Source organism: Physeter macrocephalus, unplaced genomic scaffold (assembly GCF_002837175.3).
Source record: "Physeter macrocephalus isolate SW-GA unplaced genomic scaffold, ASM283717v5 random_27, whole genome shotgun sequence".
Lineage (NCBI taxonomy): Eukaryota > Metazoa > Chordata > Mammalia > Artiodactyla > Physeteridae > Physeter > Physeter macrocephalus.
In genome coordinates this window covers 115,853-136,182 of record NW_021145313.1, presented here as the reverse complement: position 1 = coordinate 136,182, position 20,330 = coordinate 115,853, and the positions used below count along the sequence as shown (strand labels likewise).

At 53.5% G+C, this 20,330-nt stretch overlaps 3 protein-coding genes across 6 annotated transcripts; 2 read left to right on the top strand and 1 right to left on the bottom strand.

The window, feature by feature from the left end:
- Positions 1–6,061: 6,061 nt before the first annotated feature.
- Positions 6,062–9,251, top strand: TSPAN31 (tetraspanin 31). Of its 3 annotated transcripts, none has more exons than XM_007115985.4 (6): positions 6,062–6,461; positions 7,213–7,341; positions 7,654–7,734; positions 8,060–8,191; positions 8,511–8,624; positions 8,725–9,251. In XM_007115985.4, exons 1-6 carry the CDS (start codon positions 6,396–6,398, stop codon positions 8,797–8,799), a joined length of 597 nt encoding a protein of 198 aa, XP_007116047.1. In that variant the 5' UTR covers positions 6,062–6,395; the 3' UTR covers positions 8,800–9,251. The 3 variants fall into 3 exon arrangements, with proteins under 3 accessions (XP_007116047.1, XP_007116045.1, XP_007116046.1); XM_007115983.4 differs by having other exon boundaries at positions 6,069–6,461; positions 7,213–7,380; XM_007115984.3 differs by having other exon boundaries at positions 6,435–6,669; positions 7,213–7,380.
- Positions 9,252–9,423: 172 nt separating this feature from the next.
- CDK4 (cyclin dependent kinase 4) lies at positions 9,424–12,449 on the bottom strand. Of its 2 annotated transcripts, XM_007115982.2 has the most exons (8): positions 12,203–12,449; positions 11,522–11,758; positions 11,223–11,358; positions 10,942–11,109; positions 10,668–10,777; positions 10,357–10,407; positions 10,081–10,216; positions 9,424–9,847 (listed from the first exon to the last, which is right to left on the bottom strand). In XM_007115982.2, exons 2-8 carry the CDS (start codon positions 11,737–11,739, stop codon positions 9,755–9,757), a joined length of 912 nt encoding a protein of 303 aa, XP_007116044.1. In that variant the 5' UTR covers positions 11,740–11,758; positions 12,203–12,449; the 3' UTR covers positions 9,424–9,754. The 2 variants fall into 2 exon arrangements, with proteins under 2 accessions (XP_007116044.1, XP_028339202.1); XM_028483401.2 differs by lacking the exon at positions 11,522–11,758 and having other exon boundaries at positions 12,203–12,373.
- Positions 12,450–14,846: 2,397 nt separating this feature from the next.
- MARCHF9 (membrane associated ring-CH-type finger 9) lies at positions 14,847–19,738 on the top strand. The gene is made up of 4 exons (XM_028483409.2): positions 14,847–15,618; positions 16,683–16,838; positions 17,464–17,656; positions 17,908–19,738. Exons 1-4 carry the CDS (start codon positions 15,262–15,264, stop codon positions 18,240–18,242), a joined length of 1,041 nt encoding a protein of 346 aa, XP_028339210.1. The 5' UTR covers positions 14,847–15,261; the 3' UTR covers positions 18,243–19,738.
- Positions 19,739–20,330: the final 592 nt, after the last annotated feature.

The following is a 20,330-nucleotide window of genomic DNA, read 5'->3' as shown; positions in this document are numbered from 1 at the left end:
CCGGACTGCCTCAGGGGGGCCCGGCCATGGGGCCGCCCTGCTCGCTGCCCCCAGCCCCCGGACCCCGCTGAGCCCCCGGCCCGGCTCCGCTGTCGCCGCCGCCGCCGCCGCCTCCGCTTGCGCCCCCCTCCCATCACACGGGGCGCCCCCTCCCCATGCTCCCCGCCCGGCCCCCCCACCCCTTTGGAGCCCCGGGACCTTGGTGCTGCTCCAGGGAGGCGCGCCGGACCCCGCACCCCGGCCTGGGTGGCGGCGCTGAGATGGGCGGGGGAGGGCGGGGAGAGGGGCAAAGAGGGGAGAGGGAGGAAAAGGGGGCAGAAAAGAGGAACCCGAGGCTAGGGAGAAGAACCGGTGCGGGGGAGGCGGGGGGGATGGGGACTCAAGGGGCAAGGGGCCGTGGATGGGGGGTCGGAGAGGGGGTCTTAAGGAGGGTGGGAAGCTAATGGGGCTGGTCGTGCGGGGGATTCGCAGGGGCGCGGGGAGGATGCTGGGGATGGAGATACAGGCGCCGGCGGGGGAGGAAGGAGGGAAGCCGGAGGGGGTGGGCACCCACGGGTCTGAGGTCTAGGACAGGAGGGGCGTGAGATCCGGGCGCAGGGTCTGGGGGGCTCGCCGGGGCTCGGCTTGGTCCGGATGCTCGCTGTGTCCGGGCGCTCCCCTCACAGTGAGGAGGAGGCGGCCCCCGGCCCCCCCTCCCCACTCTATCTCCCCCCGCACCTTCTCTCCCCCAGCACGGCTGTCTGCGAAGGCGGTGCAAAATCCAGGACTGGATTTCCCTCCCAAATCCTGGGCTGGATTTCCTGGAACTTGGACTCACCTACTCCAACACTCCAGCACCCTCCCCTAGCACACCCCGGTCAGGGAGCGCTACTGTTGGGTATGACATTTAGGCTCGAGAGTAAAGATCGGTGTATGGGTAGACGATCCTCGCAGAAAACGGAGCAAATGCGGGTTCACTGCCAACTCTGGGGAAGCTGATGTGGGAAAGTGGGGAGCCCTGAAATCCCTTTCCCAGGACCCCTTGTTTCCCCCAGGTACTTGCACGAGTCCCTTTCCCCATGACCCAGCCCCCTCGCCCACCCCCACCCTCCATACGCGGTGCATTGACTGGGCCGTACTTGAGCCTAACTGTCCCAAAGTGAACTTGGAAAGGGTTCCCTGGGGATGGGGACAAACATGGAACTTAGCAGGGTGGGTGGAAGGAGGGGGTGCCTCAGGAGGGGAAAGATCTGCGGAGTCGAGGAACACAGGCCGAAAAGTGAGTCAAAAGACTCCAGCTCGGGGTGGAAGGAGAAGGAATACGTCTACAGACTGCCACCACCCCCCATACCAAAATTCATCCGGTCTCCATAGCAACCGTAGCTCCAAGAGTGCCTCAGAAACAGCGGGGATAAGCAGAGAGGAGGATCGGTGTGTATGGTGGGCGGGGGCACCTGCCAGGGGATTTGGGGTTAATGGAGGCACCACCCTCACACCTGGTTACCCACGTGTGGGGTACCTAGCGCCCCGAATATAAAGACCGCCCTCAGTTGAGGCAGAGGGTACAGGCCTCTTCTGGGTTTCCATTCAATCTCCTGAGGTTTTCGGGGTGGGGCTTTTTTAGAAGGTTAAAGAGGAGACAGACAGAAAGAATGGAAAACGTCTGCTCTGTGTCCTCCACCCCTTTAGGGACCTTGGAGTTGAAGGCTTACTGTCCTCCAGCCCAGGGAGAAGGTCGAAGGGGGTAGGCCGATGGGGGACAGAGGCTGAGACCGGCAGTTGTGGGGCGGGCGTCGAGGGAGGCCTCCTCTCAGCCTTGGAGACCCCTCCCTGGGACTTGGGGAGTCTCAGCGTTCCCCTAATTTGGCGTCCCACCCTCCTGACGCAGCGGAGACTATAATAAGTGCTGCCGTGGGCGGCTCTCGGAGGCTGAAGCCAGCGGCATGCTCGGCCTGGTAGGGGGTAAGGGGGGGGGCAGTACCAGGATGCTGGGTGCCCTTTGTTCTCCCTGAGACCTGTACCCTATCCCTCCGCGGACCTGTCCCGAGGTCAGCACCGCCCCCCCCCAGAGCCCCCCTCCCACCGCAGCGTCAGGATGACACCATCCCCAGAACAGAAGACCCTTCAGCAGCCTTTTCTGAAAGAGTAGGTGAAGATTTGCTGATTCTGGCTTAATTCTCCTTCCTTCCTTTGGTGGCCTCAGTTTTCCTTTAAGTTCAATGGGAACAGAATACTGACTCTTAGAGGGGAACAAAAATCACTTATGAAGAGTGGTCTTCTCAGAGAGTTCAGACTCCACCCCTCCTCACTCCCTCCTCTCCAGAGCTAAACTGAGTTCCTCTACCTGGCTAAACCGCTTTCCTCCCCCACCCTTTTCTTCTACTGGGGTGGGGCTTGGAGTTCCTCCCTAGGAGGCCCCATGGGGCCACTCCCCCCAAGGTCTGCCTTTCCAACAGCTGTAGGGAAGGTATCAGCTGTAGTTCTTGGCAAATGGTGGGGGACAGGAGGTGAGAGGGGCACTACTGGAAGAAAGGCAATGGGAAGGGAATCAGACTGTTCCTTTAGGAGCCTGAACCAAACTGGTTCTTCCCCAGGTTATGCTCTGACGGCCTCTACTATCAGAGGGGTCTGGCAGGAGGTATCCTTGATGGAAAGAACAGTATCTTGCCCATCCACCCACCCCCAACCCCCAGGTAAGCAGCTAAGAATGGAGAGGCTGGAAGAGACCAGGATATGATGGGGGATGTGCTTCTCCCAGACACCTTTCATGAGCAAAGTAGCCGGCTTTTATTGGCTCTTTGCAGCTTCGGGGCAAATTAGATGACACCGGACCAGAGGTGACCTCCAGTTCCACCAGTTCCTTAGTGGTGGGGCCTTGTGGATAGAGAGAAGCTGTTTCTGCCAGGGCCCCACCACAGGATTGAAGGCTGGGGTGGACAGGAGGATGTGGCGGATGGTGTTGCCATGGCAGCACTTCCTCCCTGTGTTGTCATCACTTGCTCTAATGGCACTAAGGACGTAGGGCGGAAGGTGTGTGTGGGGGGCAGACAGGAACGGGAGCACGGGGAGGAGAGGGGACCGAGGAGAGTCCTGGGAACTTCTTTGCACTTTGGCTGTGCAGAGCATGTTGTGTGAGCGTTAGTGTGTGTCTGGGAGCCTGAGATACTCTGCGTGGTGTATTTCAATCTGTTGTGGGGTGTGTGTGTGTGTGTGTGTGTGTGTGTGTGTGTGTGTGTGTGTGTGTGTGTGTGTGTGTGTGTGTGTTCTCTCTACAGCTGGAGAACAAGAGGTCACTGATCCTTCATGGGTCCTGGGAATGACCACATTATCCAGTCCCAGAACCTCCTGCCCCAAACTGCTTCCTGCCCCGGACTCCCCAGGCAGGGTCCAAGTCTACCATGGGTCTGTCACGGCCTGTCTTCCTCATGCTCACCCACTTCTCCATTGCCAAGGTCAGCTCAGCAGTGACCTGTATTTTGATCCCCTGGGAGGAGGATCAGAGTTGGGGAAAGAAGAAGAATGATACCTCCCATGTCTTTTTCCATTCTTTCCAAATGTATCCTTCCCCGCCGAGTCCCAGCTCCATCTTGGGGACTAGAAAGTGGCTGATTGGGAAGTGCTGTATGATCCAGCAAGCCCTTATATGCCCCTGCTGGTCCCCAGTACATCCAAGTTGGGAGCTAATCCTTCTCTTACCTCGTACGCGGTCCACTGAGGCCTGAATGCTGTCCCGAAGTTCAGGGTCGCTCACCCTCTCTGCCAGCTTCCTGAGGCGGCTTAGAGCCTGCCTGGTCACCTCATGTCGTCTGACTTCTGCTCTCACTGCAGCTACAGCCAACTGCCTCTGGGCATTCATGTTGCCCAGATCTGTCTTGATGGGCTAACAGCAACCTCTGGCCCTGAAGCCCATGGCCCCGCAGCCCCCAAACCCCAGAAGGCCCCTTCTGCTGTGCCCCAGAACTCCCCTCCCCTGCCTGCCCTTCCGTCTGTCGACTTCACTTCCTGACTGGTGAGTTTCAAACCCACAGCCTGGGTCGCACTACCTCCTACACCACCCACCCCCTCTAGCGTTGGCCTATCAGCTCTGCCAGCCAGTCCCTGCTACGATTCCCCAGCCAGGTGGATGGAGAGACCTTAACAAGCATCTCAGGGCCTCCTGTGGGAGGTGGCTAATTAAGATGGGTGTTGGTGCTGGGAGAATGTGGCACACCAGGTCCCAGGTGCAATCCCAAACTCTTGATGACCTACAGGTTTGTGTTCAGTCTCAAACTCTCACAGGAATCCATACACACCCGGTCTGGCACCTTTAATGCCCTGCATTCCAGCTTACAGTTGTACTCCCCACCTACTCCGCACATCCGAAGAGTTCACATACTTACATCTTGCAGTGTAACCCCTCCTTAGTCGGCTTCCCCACTGCAACCACCTCCTGCTTTAAAGGGCCAAGTAGGTACAGGAAGGACAGTATGGAGGACAGTAACCTGTAACCAGACAAAACCACCAGGCTCCATGTTCAATTAGTTTCGTAATAATTAACTCATCTATAACACTTAATAGTTTACAACACACTTTCACACGTATAGACTTCACGACAGGCCCAAAAGGTAGGATTTTAATCCCTATTCTGCAGAAAAGGAAACTGAAGCTCAGAGAGGCCAGTAAGAGGTGACACAAGGATACCGATCTAGGTCTTCTGATTATAGTTCTGATACCCTTTTCACTACACCACCCAACTAAGATGCTTGCCAACCAGTACCCCTTATCCCTAATACCACTGTCTTGCCCTTGATTTAGGACCTGAAAGAGAAGAGGGTGGATGAGGAATTGAAGGACAGAATGAAGATGCAGGGGTGGGTGAGGGGGCAAATAGTGGATAGTGTGATGTAATCATTTTGTTTCAGGACTCAAACCTTTCTGGCCCTGCCAAATACCTCTTCTCCTGCTTATCTGATACTAATTTGTGAAGGATAGGGGATTTTAATATATTAATGTGTAGTTGGAGAAGAGAATTAGGGTTAGGATTACCCACGGGAAACTGTAAAATAGCCTGAACAATAATAACTAACAATGAGTGTTTACTATGTGCCAGGTACTGTTCTAAGCATTCTATATACATATATTAACTCATTCAATTTTCACAACAGCCCAAGAGGTAGGTGTAGTGTTATTTATCCCCATTTTACAGATAAGGAAACAGGCACAGGCCAAAGCTTAAGTAACTGGCCAAGGTTACACAGCTAGTAAGTGGCAAAGTTGGAACCCATGCAGTCTGACTCTAGCGGTAAGATGATGCCACTTACGCAGTCATAGAATCTAAGTACGCACAAATGTAAATCATTCTGTGGGTTTGAAGGGAGGTTTTTCATTTGTGTTCCTACTATGACTGCCTCTTTCTCTTGGGGGAAAGAGGAACTATGACCTTTCCCATCCTCACGAAGAAGGCCGTGTGTCAGGCTTCCCTGGTGGCGCTGTGGTTGAGAGTCCGCCTGCCGATGCAGGGGACACGGGTTCGTGCCCCGGTCCGGGAGGATCCCACATGCCCGCGGAGCGGCTGGGCCCATGAGCCATGGCCGTTGAGCCTGCGCGTCCGGAGCCTGTGCTCCGCAACGGGAGAGGCCACAACAGTGAGAGGTCCGCGTACCGGAAAAAAAAAAAAAAAAGAAGGCCGTGTGTCAAAGCACTTATTTAATAATAAACAAATATTGATCAACCACTAAGGCCGCGCCTAGTGAAAATGTGAAGACTCCTCCTTCCCCTCACATTTATGCATATTCCAGACCCCTCCCTTTGTCTTTTTTGTTTTTTTTACGCGCCCAGGATCAGGCATGTACTCTGAAGACTCCAGTACACTCATGTCTGTACCTGTGGCTTTGTCACATACAGGAATGCTCCGGCCCGAGGCTGCTGTTTTTCATATTGAATTTCTAGCATGTTCACACCCCGTTAGGAGGGGATATGGAACAGACTATGTGTACCAGTGGACGCACCTGCAAACATGTATTTGCTAGGTGTCGCTGTGCCCAACCCGGGGCCTCTGTAGCCGGGGTAAAGAGCTCAGTATTTTGCTTCTCTGGGTGTTCCAGAGTGTGACGCAATACCAGCGAACGAGGGCGTCATCATGAGGTCACTGCAGGAGAAGGGGAAAGGGGCGGGAGGGCGCTCCCTTGAGGAGAGGAGCCCTTTCACCCGGCCCTCGAAGCGCCACCTTCTCTCTCTCTTCACCGGAGTTTCTCTAGAGCCTCGTCCCTCGGATAAGACCTCTTCCAGCTGCCACCACAGAAAGCTCTGTTTTCAATCCGGGGTTTTGAAGTTTAAGCTCTGGTCACTATGAGAATCTCTGGAAGCCCTGCCCCCAGTTTTAAGTTTCATCCAATAAAGAACCTAAAGGAGGGGCCGGCAGGCGGTTCAGTGACGCAATGCAGATTGATTGGCATTCAGGCCATCGACGTCCTGGATTAGCCCCGAGTTTCGCCAATCCAAAGGTAGGGGTGGGACGGTGCAGGCGCAGAGGATTGGGTTTGGCTGGACTCGATTTAAAGAGACAGAAGCTGTCGGGGTCCAAGAAGACGGTACCCACGACCCTCCCCCCAAGTCCTTGGGACCACTTGGGTCCCCAAAGCTGGGGAGATGGTTTGCGGAGGCTTTGCCTGCTCCAAGAATGCGCTGTGCGCGCTCAACGTAGTCTACATGGTGAGGTTTTGGAGGTGGGGGAAGCTTCAGATCGGAAAAGCGAGCAGGGAGAATCTCTAGGGTACTTCCGATGGGGAGAGGGGTGTACTGGGGATTCCGGGAAGATTCCCGGGAACTTCCGGCGAAGAGGGAATTCCTGGGGACTTCCGTGGGATGAGGGGAGACTTCCGGTGATCAGAGGGTTTGTCTGGGGGTGGGGGTAATGAACTGAAGGCTGTGGGCATAAAGGCCCAGCCCTCCCTCTTGTGAACTTAAGGTCTCCCAAATAGAAGTGATGGATGAAGCTAAATGTTCCCTTTTATATTCATAGACTCTACTATCCCTGCCACCTCCCACCCCTATCCCAGCCATTCTGACCTCTGATGGGAGGAACGCCCAGGGATGCTCCTGGTCCTGATGGTAGCACCTCCTCTCCCTCATTCACACAAAACTCAGTTCTCCTTTTTTGTCCAACCCCCGGGCCCCGCCCCCCTCCCCCCGCCATGGCCTTTGGCTGTGGTGCACACTAGAATTCTGAGATGTATCCTGCTCTGTTTCCCATAGCTGGTAGGCTTGTTGCTCATTGGAGTGGCTGCATGGGCTAAGGGCCTGGGTCTGGTGTCCAGCATCCACATCATCGGAGGAGTCATTGCTGTGGGAGTCTTCCTTCTTCTCATCGCGGTGGCTGGACTGGTGGGTTCTGTCAACCACCACCAAGTACTGCTGTTCTTTGTATCCTGACCTGAAGTGATGGGGGCACTGGGGCTCTTGGGAGGGCCGAGTCAGCTAGGAAGTTAGTGACAAGGGCAGGAGACCTCAGGGATCTTGGGGATATGTCTCCTTGCCCTCCCTTATACCATACCCTATGAAACAGAAGCTGATGATTTTATTGTTTTTAACTGACATAATTTTATAAGTTCTGTGACTAGATCAGATAGTTATTTTAGGTGGAACATAAAAGAATCTAGGACTTTTTTTTTTTTTTCCCGTAACTCTTCCTCTCAGTACATGATCATCCTTGGTTTGGTCTTCGTCTTCCAGTTTGGAATCTCTTGCTCATGTCTGGCTATTAACCTAAGCAAACAGGTAAGAGGGTACCCTTTCAAGTACTTGATTTTTTTCCCCCTCTACCCTCTAACTAACTCCTTACTCTCAGTCTGGCCCCAAAGGTCATCCTTAGGTCCACTACTTTCAGAATCTTGAGCCATTTGCTTCCTCTGGGATGTCTGGCTAATTGTCCATGAGGATGATCCAGAGGAAGTGTAGTTATCATTGTGTCTTCACCTTTGCTTCTGAAGAATGTTAACTCCCTTCACTCGAACAGGGAAATGGAGGCAGTTGAACTGGGATCAGGATGTAGGGGATTCTTAAGGTTAGCAGCAAATAATTTCCTTCTGCCTATACCCTCCAGACAGATGTCATCAATGCTTCCTGGTGGGTCATGAGCAACAAGACCCGGGATGAACTGGAAAGAAGTTTTGATTGCTGTGGCTTGTTCAACCTCACAACCCTGGACCAACAAGATTATGCTTTCTGCACTGCAGTGAGTTGGTGTGGGAAAGGGTGCAGGGTGCCGGGGAGGGAATGGACGGACACGGGGTGTAAGGCCAATGCCCAAATTGGCAGATTTGAGTTTGAATGTGATTGCCTCTCTCTAGTAGCTCACTTTTATTGGGGGTGTGTGCTGTTGGGAGTGGTGGGGTGGACAGAGACTAGAGAATTAGCCAAGTGAGACTCCAGTCTGTAGGGTACTGATCAGGAACTGGAAGATAATTTCTAGGGTCATTCACCATAGATATTAGGATAGAGCACTGTAGCAATTCTGCATCTTCCAAACACACATACGTGTGTTTTATCCTCAGATCTGCAAGAGCCGGAGCCCCACATGCCAGATGTGTGGAGAAAAGTTACTTAAGCATTCAGATGAAGCCCTGAAAATCCTGGGGGGTGTTGGACTCTTCTTTAGCTTTACAGAGGTAACATTCTCTAGTCCCCTTATGTCCTTTCTCTACATCTCTAAGTCTTAGCCCCAGAGATTCAGAATTGGTGCTTATCTCTTTCCCTTTGCTTCTACAGATCCTTGGTGTTTGGCTAGCAATGAGATTTCGGAATCAGAAGGATCCTCGAGCCAACCCCAGTGCCTTTCTATGAGACTTTGGATCCTTCTGACTTCTCTCCTGCTGTCTGCTCTCCCTAAGCTTTTTCTTCCTCCCTTAGGGAAAAACTGGGGTCTATAGCCCTTTTTGTTTGAGAAAAAGGAAAGGCCCTTTGCCATGCTCCCTAAAGATGACTGAATAGCTAGGCTTTATGCCTTGACATGTTTTGTTGGGAGCAAGATTATAAGGAATAAAGAAAAACCTTCCTTCCTCTTTCCCTAAGTGGATATGGGAAGCTCCTGGCAGTGCATGAAATGGGAATGGGGGTTGGACTCATTCCTGGCTGTTTCCCCTCTTCTCCCTTCCACATACTAGACCATCTCAACACATCTTTGCTCCAAGAGTAAATCAGGGACAGATCCAGAGAGAAAACCAAGAACTCTTGTAATAAGCAGGACTCGGTTTGGGGAAGTTCAGTGAATATAAAAATAAAAACCATTTAAAGTCCATAATCAAAGAAGCAACGTTAAGTGCCTTTTCTTCTCTTTAGTTAGTTGAGGGGCTCCACTGACTATGTAGGCCCTGTGACCTAAGGAGAATGCGCAGGGAAGTTCCATCTTCCAAATGGTTTTTTTCAAATCCCCAAACGGCAAAGCCAACCAGAGAAAGAAACATTAAAAAAAAAAAGACCAGATTTCTTTGTTTTGTTGTTTTTCCTGTATAAAAAAGGATCCCAATATCAATGTATAGGGAAGGGGAAGAACAAGGGACATACCCCTTGGTGTAAGGACACAGAGGGGGCAAGAGAAGGATAAGCCTCAAAAGGAGGGGTGGGAGGGGAATGTCATTAAGGCGGCAAAATATTCTCTATAAAAAGTTGGAGTCATCTCCATAGCCTCAGAGATGAAGGCAGAGGTCACCTTCTTAGTGGGGGGCTCTCCACTCAAATGTTCAAAGGAAGGGAAATGTTGGCTTCTCTTCTCTTGGTTCTGTTGCAACCATTCCATGGCTCACTCTGGGTTACCTTCTGCCTTATGTAGATAAGAGTGCTGCAGGGCTCGGAAGGCAGAGATTCTCTTGTGTGGGTTAAAAGTCAGCATCTCCTGAGAAGGGAGGCAAAGGTCAGAAAACCATGAAAAAAGACTTCTGCTCACCCCCAACAATACCTGGGATGGGCTATTTTCTATATCCCTCTTTGTGGACAGCCATTCAAAGCAGCAATAAAAACTAGCCCATCCACCAACAAGTCTCAGTAACCACAATGTATTTGGGTCCCTTTTACCCTGCTCCATTTTCCACCCCAGTCTCACCCCATGCCCAAGCCCAAGCCCAGTACCAGCAGCAGCTGTGCTCCAGACTCTTCCATCTCAGGTACCACCGACTGCACGGGGCGGGGCCCTCTGGGGGAAAAGGCTCCTCGGGGTAGAGACACATCTCGGGGCCAGTCATCCTCTGGGGGCAGTCCGATCAGGCTATGGGGAACAGGAGAATTCTGGTCAGGAGGGCCCTTCTCCAGCCCCCATCTCCAGAGGCAGAGCCAGTTGCCCTTCAGGGCTCAGCAGAAACAGAAGGACTCAGAATGGAAAACTCTTCCCCTCTGCAGGTCACTTACTCAAAGATTTTGCCTAACTGGTCAGCTTCAGAGTTTCCACAGAAGAGAGGCCTAAGGTGAAAAGAGACATTCATTTAGGTAGCAGTCACTTTCAAAGATATGGTAGTAGAATGACTACTGCTTAGTGGCTCAAAACACAGGGTAAGGAGAATAAAGGGTTACGAAATTCCTAATTCCACGACATTTCAGAGCTGCTGGTTATGGACAAGGTGGCCAGTAGAATTCAAGTGGAAGAGTGGGCAGGGTTGGATGTGGTTTATGAATATGAGATTTGGGAATTTCAAGATGTTCAGGATACTTGGGCCCCATACTTTCGACGAAACATCTCTGCAAAGATACAGCCAACACTCCACATGTCCACAGGTGTTGCATATGTAGACTGCAAAAGAACTTCTGGAGCACGGTACCAGAGTGTAACCACCTAACGGGAATAAGAAGAGTGGATGAGGGTCCTACGCATTACCCTGAAGCACAACTGCTTCACTAAAATCAAGGATGTGAAAAACACATGCCTTCTCAACTGCTATGGGCAATCACTCTCCTCCCCCAGCCAGAACCCATTTTGGCTACCATCATTCTACTGACCACAGGTGTAAGCGCCATCTGGTAGCTGTAGATTCTGGCCAGGCCAAAGTCGGCCAGCTTGACTGTCCCACCACTTGTCACCAGAATGTTCTCTGGCTTCAGATCCCGATGAACGATGCAGTTGGCATGAAGGAAATCTAGGCCTCTTAGAAACTGGCGCATCAGATCCTGGTTTGGAAGGGGGTGGTACAGAGAAACTGGGAACTAGGCACCATACCTGAAATCACAACAGATGCTACTACAAAGGTCCCAATCTACCTCTCAGTGTCTGCCCACCTTACCTTGATGGTCTCCACTGGCAAGCCTGGCGGGGGTGCCTTGTCCAGATATGTCCTTAGGTCTTGGTCCACATGCTCAAACACCAGGGTCACTTTGGTTTCCCGGTCAGTTCGGGCTGTGGCACAGACGTCCATCAGCCTGGCCGGAACAAATGGTAACTCACTGAGCAATCATCTTTGACCCAACATGGCCTCCTCTATTCCCTCAGGGTCCCCACTTCTCTCCTGACCACCACTCCACACCTATAGGTTAGGTTGTCTTTTCCCTTTTACTACCCACTCCCAACCCTCCATCTTCTCACCGCACAACATTGGGATGCTCAAAAGCCTCCAGCCGCCGCAGTAAAGCCACCTCACGGACTGTGCTGATGGGCAGGCCCCCTCCAGCACCTCCTCCATTGGGGACTCTTACGCTCTTGAGGGCCACAAAGTGGCCACTGTGGGGATCACGGGCCTTATACACCGTCCCATAGGCACCAACACCAATCTCAGCCACTGGCTCATATCGAGGGGTAGCCATTCTCAGACCAGAGGAGACCCTACAATCACAGAGACTCCTACCACCGAAATTCCTTCCACAGTTCGGATGGTATGAGCCTGCAGCAACAAAGTGACTCCCACAAAAGACATCACAAAGACAACACCAACAGCATCCCGTCCCTTTCCCAAACTTCCATGATGCCGACTCCCAGGTAACACAATGACCCTAACCCCAACCCCTCCAGCCGCGTGAGCTCCTAGAATAAAAAAATGCATTTTCCTTTGGGGCGATCGAACCCCGCACAAGGGAAATGCCACACGACACACTCCCTACATCGAAGACCCTACACCCAGTCCCTGAAATTGCACCTTCCTACGGCCACAAAGGAACATATCACACCCTGCCCCACTTCCCGCCCTCGAGCGACCCTTCCATAACCAACTCGCGTAGGAAGCCGCGGAGGGCGAGTATGGTCCCCATTCCTGGAAAGGGCTACACTTACCTCACCCCGTGTCTGGAGCTGCGGGGGCGGCCCGTTATCGGGGCCCCGGAGCCGGTTCCTGCGGCGCCATACACTCGAGCTCGGTCCGGGGCAGCTGGACGCTACGGGCCCGACCATAGACACAGGCCGCAGGCTAGAGCGGCCCCCTTTACCCCCACCCTCACCATGTGACCAGCTGCCAAAGAGGCGCGCGGAAATCGAGGGGGCGGGGCGAACGCCGGACGTTCGGAGCACGTGACCATACTACTCAGGCGCAGAGGGGCAGCCGGGAGCAGCTTTGAACGGGAAGGGGGCGGGGAGGGGAAAGGGGCGGAGGGGCGATGGCAACCACGTGATCTGTTGCTATCACACGTGACCGCTTGACATTGCTTGGAGAGGCAGAGGTGTGGTTACGCAGCAGGGCACGTGACTGGCCGCCGTAACTCTGGCTCGGGGGTGGGGCGGGAGAAGAGAGAGGGTGGAGTCCAACGCGATGCCATGGCAACCTGGGCCACCCAGGATTCCCAACACTGGGCTGGAAGCCGAGCCTGAGTGCATCTCCAGTCTCACTACCCGTCTCTCACTCTCTCTCCTTGCGGGGAGGTGGGTCGGGGGACGGGAGGTGGTGCTGTCGTCTTTCTGCTCCACCGCTATCGGAAAAACATATTCTCATTTGTGTCTTTGTTTCACTCATTCAACAAATTTTTACTGAGTGCTTGCTTCCTGTATTTATGTGGGGGTTTTGTTTATGTCCTTTAAACTAGTGATAAGGCTATCTGTAAAGATATAGCCACATATTTTATATGTGGTCATATAAAATAGGGAGTAGACAGCACCCATATGAGGGCAAAACTAGGATTACAGGACTGATGGAAGGCAGATTAATACAGTAATCCAACAGGAAGAGTGGCAAGGTAATGCCATTCCGTCTTCCCAACTTTCACCTCTTCCTGGGAGTGTTAAGGCAGAGACCAGATACCTTCTGGCAGAGAAGTTATTGATGAGCCGGAAACAGGAATACTTGACCTTTAAGGTTCTTTTCTGCAGCTTTCTTAGCCCTTGCCCCTCCTCAGAACAGACTTTTCCCAAATAGCCTCTGTTCACAGACATCTAGGTAGACAACAGGCAAGTTTCTCGGACTTCCCTTGTCTTACTGGCTCCAACTTCTTTATCTCCCAACCCTTTGGGGGAATGGGAATAAGGGAAGGAAGGAATCAGTGTCTCATTAATGATAAACTGTCTAAAATCTGAAACCATTCTATTACTCTATTTGCTCTCCTTGTGCCCTAACTTCTGTTCTCCTTAACCATCTGCCTGAGGATGTAAGAGTTCAGGCTTGAGATTAATATAAACCATGCTCCAGGGCAAAATGGAAGACATGTCAGTATAGATTCCCCCTCTTGGCATTCTGCTGGTTGTAGTTCTGGGCCCTTGCTGGCAAAGGCAACTGGGACACTAGTAAGAAAAATCTCAAGGTCCTAACTGGCTAAGGGGCTTGTGAGGAGTTTGTTTCATTGGCTATTTTGCTAGCATTTGTTGGTTTGTAAACCTTCTGGAAGGCTAAGTGTCTCTGAGTGTGTCAAACTTCCATCCTACACCAGCAGGGTCCATTTTAGCCTCACCCTCCACTCACTGTTTTTCAAATAGAAGTCATCCTCTATGTTGACTTAGGTTCCAGCCCCTTTTTCTGATTCATTCATCCACCATCCAAAATATTTGAATGCTTCATAAGAGCATTACTCTCCTTAATCACTTTCTATTGAGGATCCTTAGTTTGACTGTCCCTGATTACATACCCTCCCTTCTCCTATTAATTACTCTTTTACTAATTAGTTTTTTCCATTGTGTTTGACCTAGTGAGCTCCCCTGGAATTCCTTTTCTCTAAGCACTGAAAAGGAGAGGAGAGGGAGGATGTAAGTGTAAGGCAGAAGTAATGTGATGAGGGGGTACAACTGGTTCTCAGGGTCAAGACCCCCATAAAAGCAAAGAGCTAAGCATGTGTGTGTGTTACGTATTGTTCACTTCAGTTGCAGTGGTGGTGGGTCAGGAGAATACCAGGAAAGACACTCATCCCTTTAGCACTCCAGTCTCCCTTGCTCACTCACCTCCCTCACACATTACAGTTACACACTTCTGTTTCTCATACAATCCAATTCGATCCCTTACACACTCATCTCTTTTCCATAGTCACACACCGTGCACACTTTTCAGTCTTTTGTGTAAAAGTGTTTATTGCTTCAGTCCATCTCTTGCTCACTCACCTCTGACAGTTGCATAGCTTGCTTTCTTTACACACTCCCATTTTGCACAAGCCTCTCCCTCCCTGGTGCACCTGCGTCTTTGACCACTCACCTTCCATCCTCACCCGCTCACGCCCCCCAACACACACCCCTATTCACACACCTATTCTACCCGTGCGCACACCCCCTTTCTTTGGCCACTCCCCTCCCTCCACCCTCCCCCGGGCTCGCACACGCGCCCCCGCCTCTGGGGACACCTGCTCGTGCGGGGCAGGGCGGGGATGCGCAGCCGCGGCCACTTCTCCTCCTCTCCCCTTCCCCGCCCCGCCCCTCCCTCCATCCCTCACCGGCTCCCCGGCTCCCGCCCCGCCCGCCCGCCGCTCCGGGGGGGTCTCCGCCGCCGCCGCCGCCGGAAGGAGCCGCCATTTGCCACCGCCGAGCGCACGGGCCGAGCCGGAGCCGCGAGCCGGAGCGGGACTGGGGCCAGGAGGACGGCGATGGGGGGCGGCCCCGCCGCAGGAGGACCGGGGCGCGTAACCCCGGGAGCCCGGCCCGCCCCGGACCCGGACCCGCGGGGCGCGACACCCTGAGCACCCCTCCCCGCTCACTGCCCTGGCCATGGCTGCCCGCCCCGCCGCCCCCGGGCCGCCAGCCCTCTCGGCCCCGCAACCCCCGCAACCCCGGCTGTGGCAGCAGTGAACGGCTCTCGCAGGCCCCGAAGACCCCGGCCGGGCTCGGCTCTCCAGCGCGCGCCCCCTTCCCGGCCTTGTCCTCTCCCTTCCCCCAGCCACCCGAGAGTCCCCCTTGCACGCCGCCCCCCGCCCCCCGGCGCCCGGACGATGCTCAAGTCTCGGCTCCGCATGTTCTTGAACGAGCTGAAGCTGCTGGTGCTGACGGGCGGGGGGCGGCCCCGGGCCGAGCCGCAGCCCCGGGGGGGCGGGGGAGGCGGCTGCGGCTGGGCGCCCTTCGCCGGCTGCTCGACCCGGGACGGCGACGGAGACGAAGAGGAGTACTACGGGTCCCAGCCGAGGGCCCGGGGCCTGGCCGGCGACAAGGAGCCGCGGGCTGGACCCCCGCCGCCGCCCGCGCCGCCGCCGCCGCCCCCGGGCGCGCTGGACGCCCTGTCGCTCAGCAGCAGCCTGGACAGCGGGCTCCGAACCCCCCAGTGCCGAATCTGCTTCCAGGGCCCGGAGCAGGTAAGGCCCGGGCATCCGGCGGGGCGGGGAGGGGTGGGGCGCGCACCTGGGGCGCCCGGGGAGACCGGGAACAGGGGGCGGGGCCTGAGGAAGCTGGGCGGGACCCAGCGTCCGGCGTGGAAATGGAGTGAGGTTGGGGGGCTTGACCAGAGACTCCGGGAGCGCAGATTTGGCGTGGAGGGGGATCAGGGATCCCCAGGAAGGGGTGGGGCTTTCTTCTGGGAGGGCTCAAAATCTCTCCCCTTAACCGAGACACCCTTTCTCGCCCACTTCTCTCACCCCAGGGTCTCTGTAGGCTGAGAGGGCCTGTCCTCTGGGAGGTGGGCAGAGAGGAGAATGCTTCTTGAAGGGAGAGGCCCAGCCGGAGCCCTTGCCTTCCTCAGTAGTTCTCTACGCGGGGCACTTTTCTTCACTTCCCATTCCACAACTTTCCTTCTCATTCCAAAGAATATCCTCTGTTTAAATGTTATGGACAAAGTTGTCCCGGGATAGTATCGGGGGGGGGGTCTCTATGTCGTGAGAAGTTACTCTGATTAAAGCGGAACACCCTCCACTCACACCCTTAGGATTTCCCCCTTTTTGATACGTGGAAACTGAGGACTGTAACCTATCCCAGTCTGCACCACATCTGTGAAATACTTTACAGTGATGGGGAGTGGGTTAGGAAGGCATGGCTCAGAAGCTCTGACCCTGCCCTCCTGTCTCTCCAGATCCTAAGTGGTAGCCTTCCATTTGGGAACCCTTAAAGAGCACCCTCCTCAAACTCTGGAAACAGAGAAGACCCAGTATTCACCGGCCAACCGTCCCCTGCCCCCCCAGTCCCTTTCCATGTCTCTTCTATTGGGCCAGGGAAGTTTACCTTGAGCTCTAATTTTTTTTCTTTTAGACTGCAGCCTTAGCTTCTTGCCCTGTTTTGGGCGAAAAGCCTGATTTTTTTTTTTTTTTTTTTTTTTTTTAAGGTGGGAGACTGACTGACCTGGAGAGGAGGTTTTCCTCTCCTGTAGTGGAGAGGACTGGGGTCGGGTGGCGATAGCTGACAGGAACCCTCCTCACTCTTCCTCCAGGGGGAGCTCCTGAGCCCCTGCCGCTGCGACGGCTCCGTGCGCTGCACGCACCAGCCCTGCCTCATCCGCTGGATCAGCGAGCGGGGCTCCTGGAGCTGTGAGCTCTGCTACTTCAAGTACCAGGTCCTGGCGATCAGCACCAAGAATCCCTTGCAGGTGAGGTGCAAGGGGAGAACTCTGAGACTGGGGCAAGGGCCTTTCAGCAATTAGAACCAGGGACCCTCCAGGGAGCCTATTTATCCATTTACTCTTGCTTTCAAAGTCACCCTCCCTACCATTGCCATAATTTAGTGTCTGTCTGTAAATCCTCCCTTCCTTCGTTTACTCACAAAGACATTTATTGGGCGCCACCTGTGTTCCAGGCCCTGGGATAACAAAAGAGGAAAAGATGGTAGTGCTGCTGCTACTGCTGGTAGCAAACATGTAGAGTTTTCTATATGTCAAGTTCTTGGTGTGTATTAACTCTTTTAATCTTCATAATAATCCTAATAGTTATGTTACTCAGCCAGTAAGTAATGGAGTAAAGATTTGGAATTCAAACCTAGATGGTCTGGCTTCAGAGCACCTGGCCGATCATGCCTTTTTAAAATAAGACAGAAAATGGTCTCAAACAATGTGAGAGATGCCACATTCTAGATGTGATCAAGGCACAGAGAAGCAGATTGTTAATCCTGCCTGAAGGGTTTCAGGAAGGCTCCTGGCGCATCCTTCTATTCAGGGCCACCCTAATCTGGCCCTCTGTCTCTTTCTGTGACTTTTTGGAGCCTTTTCTCCCACACAGTGGCAGGCCATCTCCCTGACGGTCATTGAGAAGGTCCAGATTGCAGCCATAGTTCTGGGCTCACTCTTCCTTGTCGCCAGCATCTCCTGGCTCATCTGGTCCTCACTCAGCCCTTCAGCCAAGTGGCAACGGCAAGATCTGCTCTTTCAGATCTGCTACGGCATGTACGGCTTCATGGATGTCGTCTGCATAGGTGAGGATACCTCTCTCTCTCTCACCTGCTCATCATCTTCCTCCAACTCACACACTTAATTTTCCCTGCCCATTCCCTCAGTTTCATGGCCACATTTTCTACCATTGGGGGCCTTTAGGGCTATCTCCCTTCCCTGCTTCTCCAGGCCCTTTGCAAACCCTGTCTCCTCCCCCTGGAGAAATGCTTGCTTAAGTACCTCTGGCCTAGGTCTGGGCAGCAGTTGACGCTGGATTTCTTATCCTCTTGCTCAGGCCTCATCGTCCATGAAGGCTCCTCTGTCTACCGTATCTTCAAGCGCTGGCAGGCAGTAAACCAGCAGTGGAAGGTCCTGAATTACGACAAGACCAAGGACATAGGAGGAGATGCAGGGGGAGGGACGGCAGGGAAGCCGGGCCCCAGGACCTCACGGACGGGCCCCCCCGCTGGGGCCACCAGCCGCCCCCTGGCCGCCCAGCGCATGCGGACGCTCTTGCCTCAGCGCTGTGGTTACACAATCCTGCATCTACTTGGACAGCTGCGGCCACCAGATCCCCGTTCCAGTTCCCATTCTGGCCGCGAGGTTGTCATGAGGGTCACCACAGTCTGAACTAAACTCCAGGAGTGGGGATCTTGAATCAATGCATCAGCCAGAGATAAGCTGTCATGGCTGCTGGAGGTACCACCTGGACAAGGTGTTTGGGGCACACTGCCCCACCACTGAGGATCTCTGCGGGCAGCCTCAAGCTGGAGACATTGTCTGGCCTCTACTGCCCACTGGGTAGAGACGCCTGGATGACATTCCAGCCCCCACTGACAGCTGCTCACACTCGTCTTGCGGCAGCCAGTGGGCAGGTGGGGAGAGCATCTTTTCTTCCCTAGAGAACCGTCCTTACCTCAGCTCCTAGGGCCTCCAGCCCCCCAGCTCCACTATGGTGACTTGGTGAAGGGGGACCAATGCCAGAAGAAAGGGGCTGTAGACCCCCCCAATCCCCACCCCATGGCCACAGGGCAGCTGGCAATAAGACTAGTATACATTGACCTCCCATTCCCTGCATGAGGGTGGGGGTACTTCCCCCTGCTCCACCCACCATTGCATGGGGGGAGGGCATAAAGAATCATTTATATGCACGTGGAGACTCCTTTCTCATCTGGGGCTTTTCTGGAGGGTTGGGAGGTGTGGGCAGGTTTCTCTGCAGAGGCTGCAAATCCCAAATGTAGCAGTGGATTCTGAGTTGGAGGTGTAACTCCCACTTGGTGGTGAATAATTCACATTGGCTGCTAGGTGGCAGTGCTCAGAAGTATCTAAGGGGTGGACCTGACACCTGCGTGTTGTGTGATTTAGAAAAAAAATCTCTCCACCGTGGTTTTCCTGTCTACCTCATAGGGTTGGACTGAGGATAAATGAGGGATAGGTTGAATGCCATTGCAAAGAAAATCAGTGATGGCATAAAAAGATCTCTAGACTAGTTGATGGTCCATTTATTTCAAATAATAGCTGGTTAACAAATTCCAAAAATGTTTTTCATCTGGAGTTGCGCAGAGCCTTGGAAATTTGTGTTAAGTGTTATAATAGATATGGAAAATATGAGGGGAAATAGACACTGCACGTGTGAAGGATAGTGGTTATCTGCAAGAATGAGAGCTCCTCCAGCCCCCCAAACACTGGGGAATGGGGAAGGCTGGAGCAATCCTTCTAGTTCTGGGGATCTTGTGGGTTCTATTAATCCCTACCAGGTAATGTGCTCACCCAGAGAAGTGGTATGAAGTGAATCTGGGCTCGTTTGGAGTGAGACAGACAGAATTTCCCGGAGTTATGAGTCTCCAACCCCAGTTTAAGCTACTGCTATGGCAATTCAGGGTCACAGGTCCGATCCTGCTGTGCGCCAGCTAGTGATATGAACTGGAAGATCTTGTGCTTGGAGGCAGCAGCATAGAGGGCTGTTGTTTATAGAGAAAAGGTTTGGGAAGGACTGGTTAATTGTCAGCCTAAAGCCTGGTCCCTTTCTCTTGAGGCCTTGGGGCTGTGTATTATATGAATGATGTCTTTTACGTGAAGTATTCATCAGCAATTAAAATAATTACTTCATAACATTGCTTAAGTCAGATCCAGAGGCCTTTCCTATTATTGGTCCTTCTCTCAGGGAAGATTCTGTTCTGCCTTCTCCCTGGAGATGTTTTGGGGACAGTGCTTCTCTATTAAAGGTCACATATCCTTGCCCAGGAAATGGTCTTCTCCATCCCTCTCCAAAAGGGGGTCTTGGTCGCTGTCCACGGTGCTGGCACCCAGACTCGCCTGGGAATATAGGAACCAAAGCTGTACTTGGGTTTGAGTTACTGGAAGTGTTGAAGTGCATCACCTTCAACCTTGGAGGGGATCAAAGTGGAGAGAGGACTGAGGCTGAGCCTCCCATTTTTCCAGTGGGATATCATTTCCCAGAGAGATAACCTTCCACATTCCCCACCTGGGGAGACAGAAGGGCCAGACTTCACTGATTTGCCTTTCACAGAATAGCTGGTGGAGACCAAAAGGGAGACAGTAAATCCAAGTGACTCTTAGCTCTTATCCTGGCAGACAGGGCTTAGGTAGCTATGACACACACAGTTGAGGCTTGTGCCAAGCCTGGGCTGTCCCCCCACAATGGCCGCACATGGAGGCTCAGACATGCCCAACAGCATAGGCATGCTTACACACAAA

Bases quoted from the DNA above. Each gene is read 5' to 3' on its own strand.
- TSPAN31 (XM_007115983.4), top strand. From the start codon at position 6,396: ATGCAGATTGATTGGCATTCAGGCCATCGACGTCCTGGATTAGCCCCG. The intron at 7,381-7,653 runs GTATCCTGACCT...TCTTCCTCTCAG, and splicing joins ACCAAGTACTGCTGTTCTTT to TACATGATCATCCTTGGTTT. The intron at 8,192-8,510 runs GTGAGTTGGTGT...TTTTATCCTCAG, and splicing joins ATTATGCTTTCTGCACTGCA to ATCTGCAAGAGCCGGAGCCC.
- MARCHF9 (XM_028483409.2), top strand. From the start codon at position 15,262: ATGCTCAAGTCTCGGCTCCGCATGTTCTTGAACGAGCTGAAGCTGCTG. The intron at 16,839-17,463 runs GTGAGGTGCAAG...TCTCCCACACAG, and splicing joins GCACCAAGAATCCCTTGCAG to TGGCAGGCCATCTCCCTGAC. The intron at 17,657-17,907 runs GTGAGGATACCT...CCTCTTGCTCAG, and splicing joins CATGGATGTCGTCTGCATAG to GCCTCATCGTCCATGAAGGC.
- CDK4 (XM_007115982.2), bottom strand. From the start codon at position 11,739: ATGGCTACCCCTCGATATGAGCCAGTGGCTGAGATTGGTGTTGGTGCC. The intron at 11,110-11,222 runs GTAAGGTGGGCA...CTTCCAAACCAG, and splicing joins TGCCAGTGGAGACCATCAAG to GATCTGATGCGCCAGTTTCT. The intron at 10,778-10,941 runs GTCAGTAGAATG...TATTCCCGTTAG, and splicing joins AGATGGCGCTTACACCTGTG to GTGGTTACACTCTGGTACCG.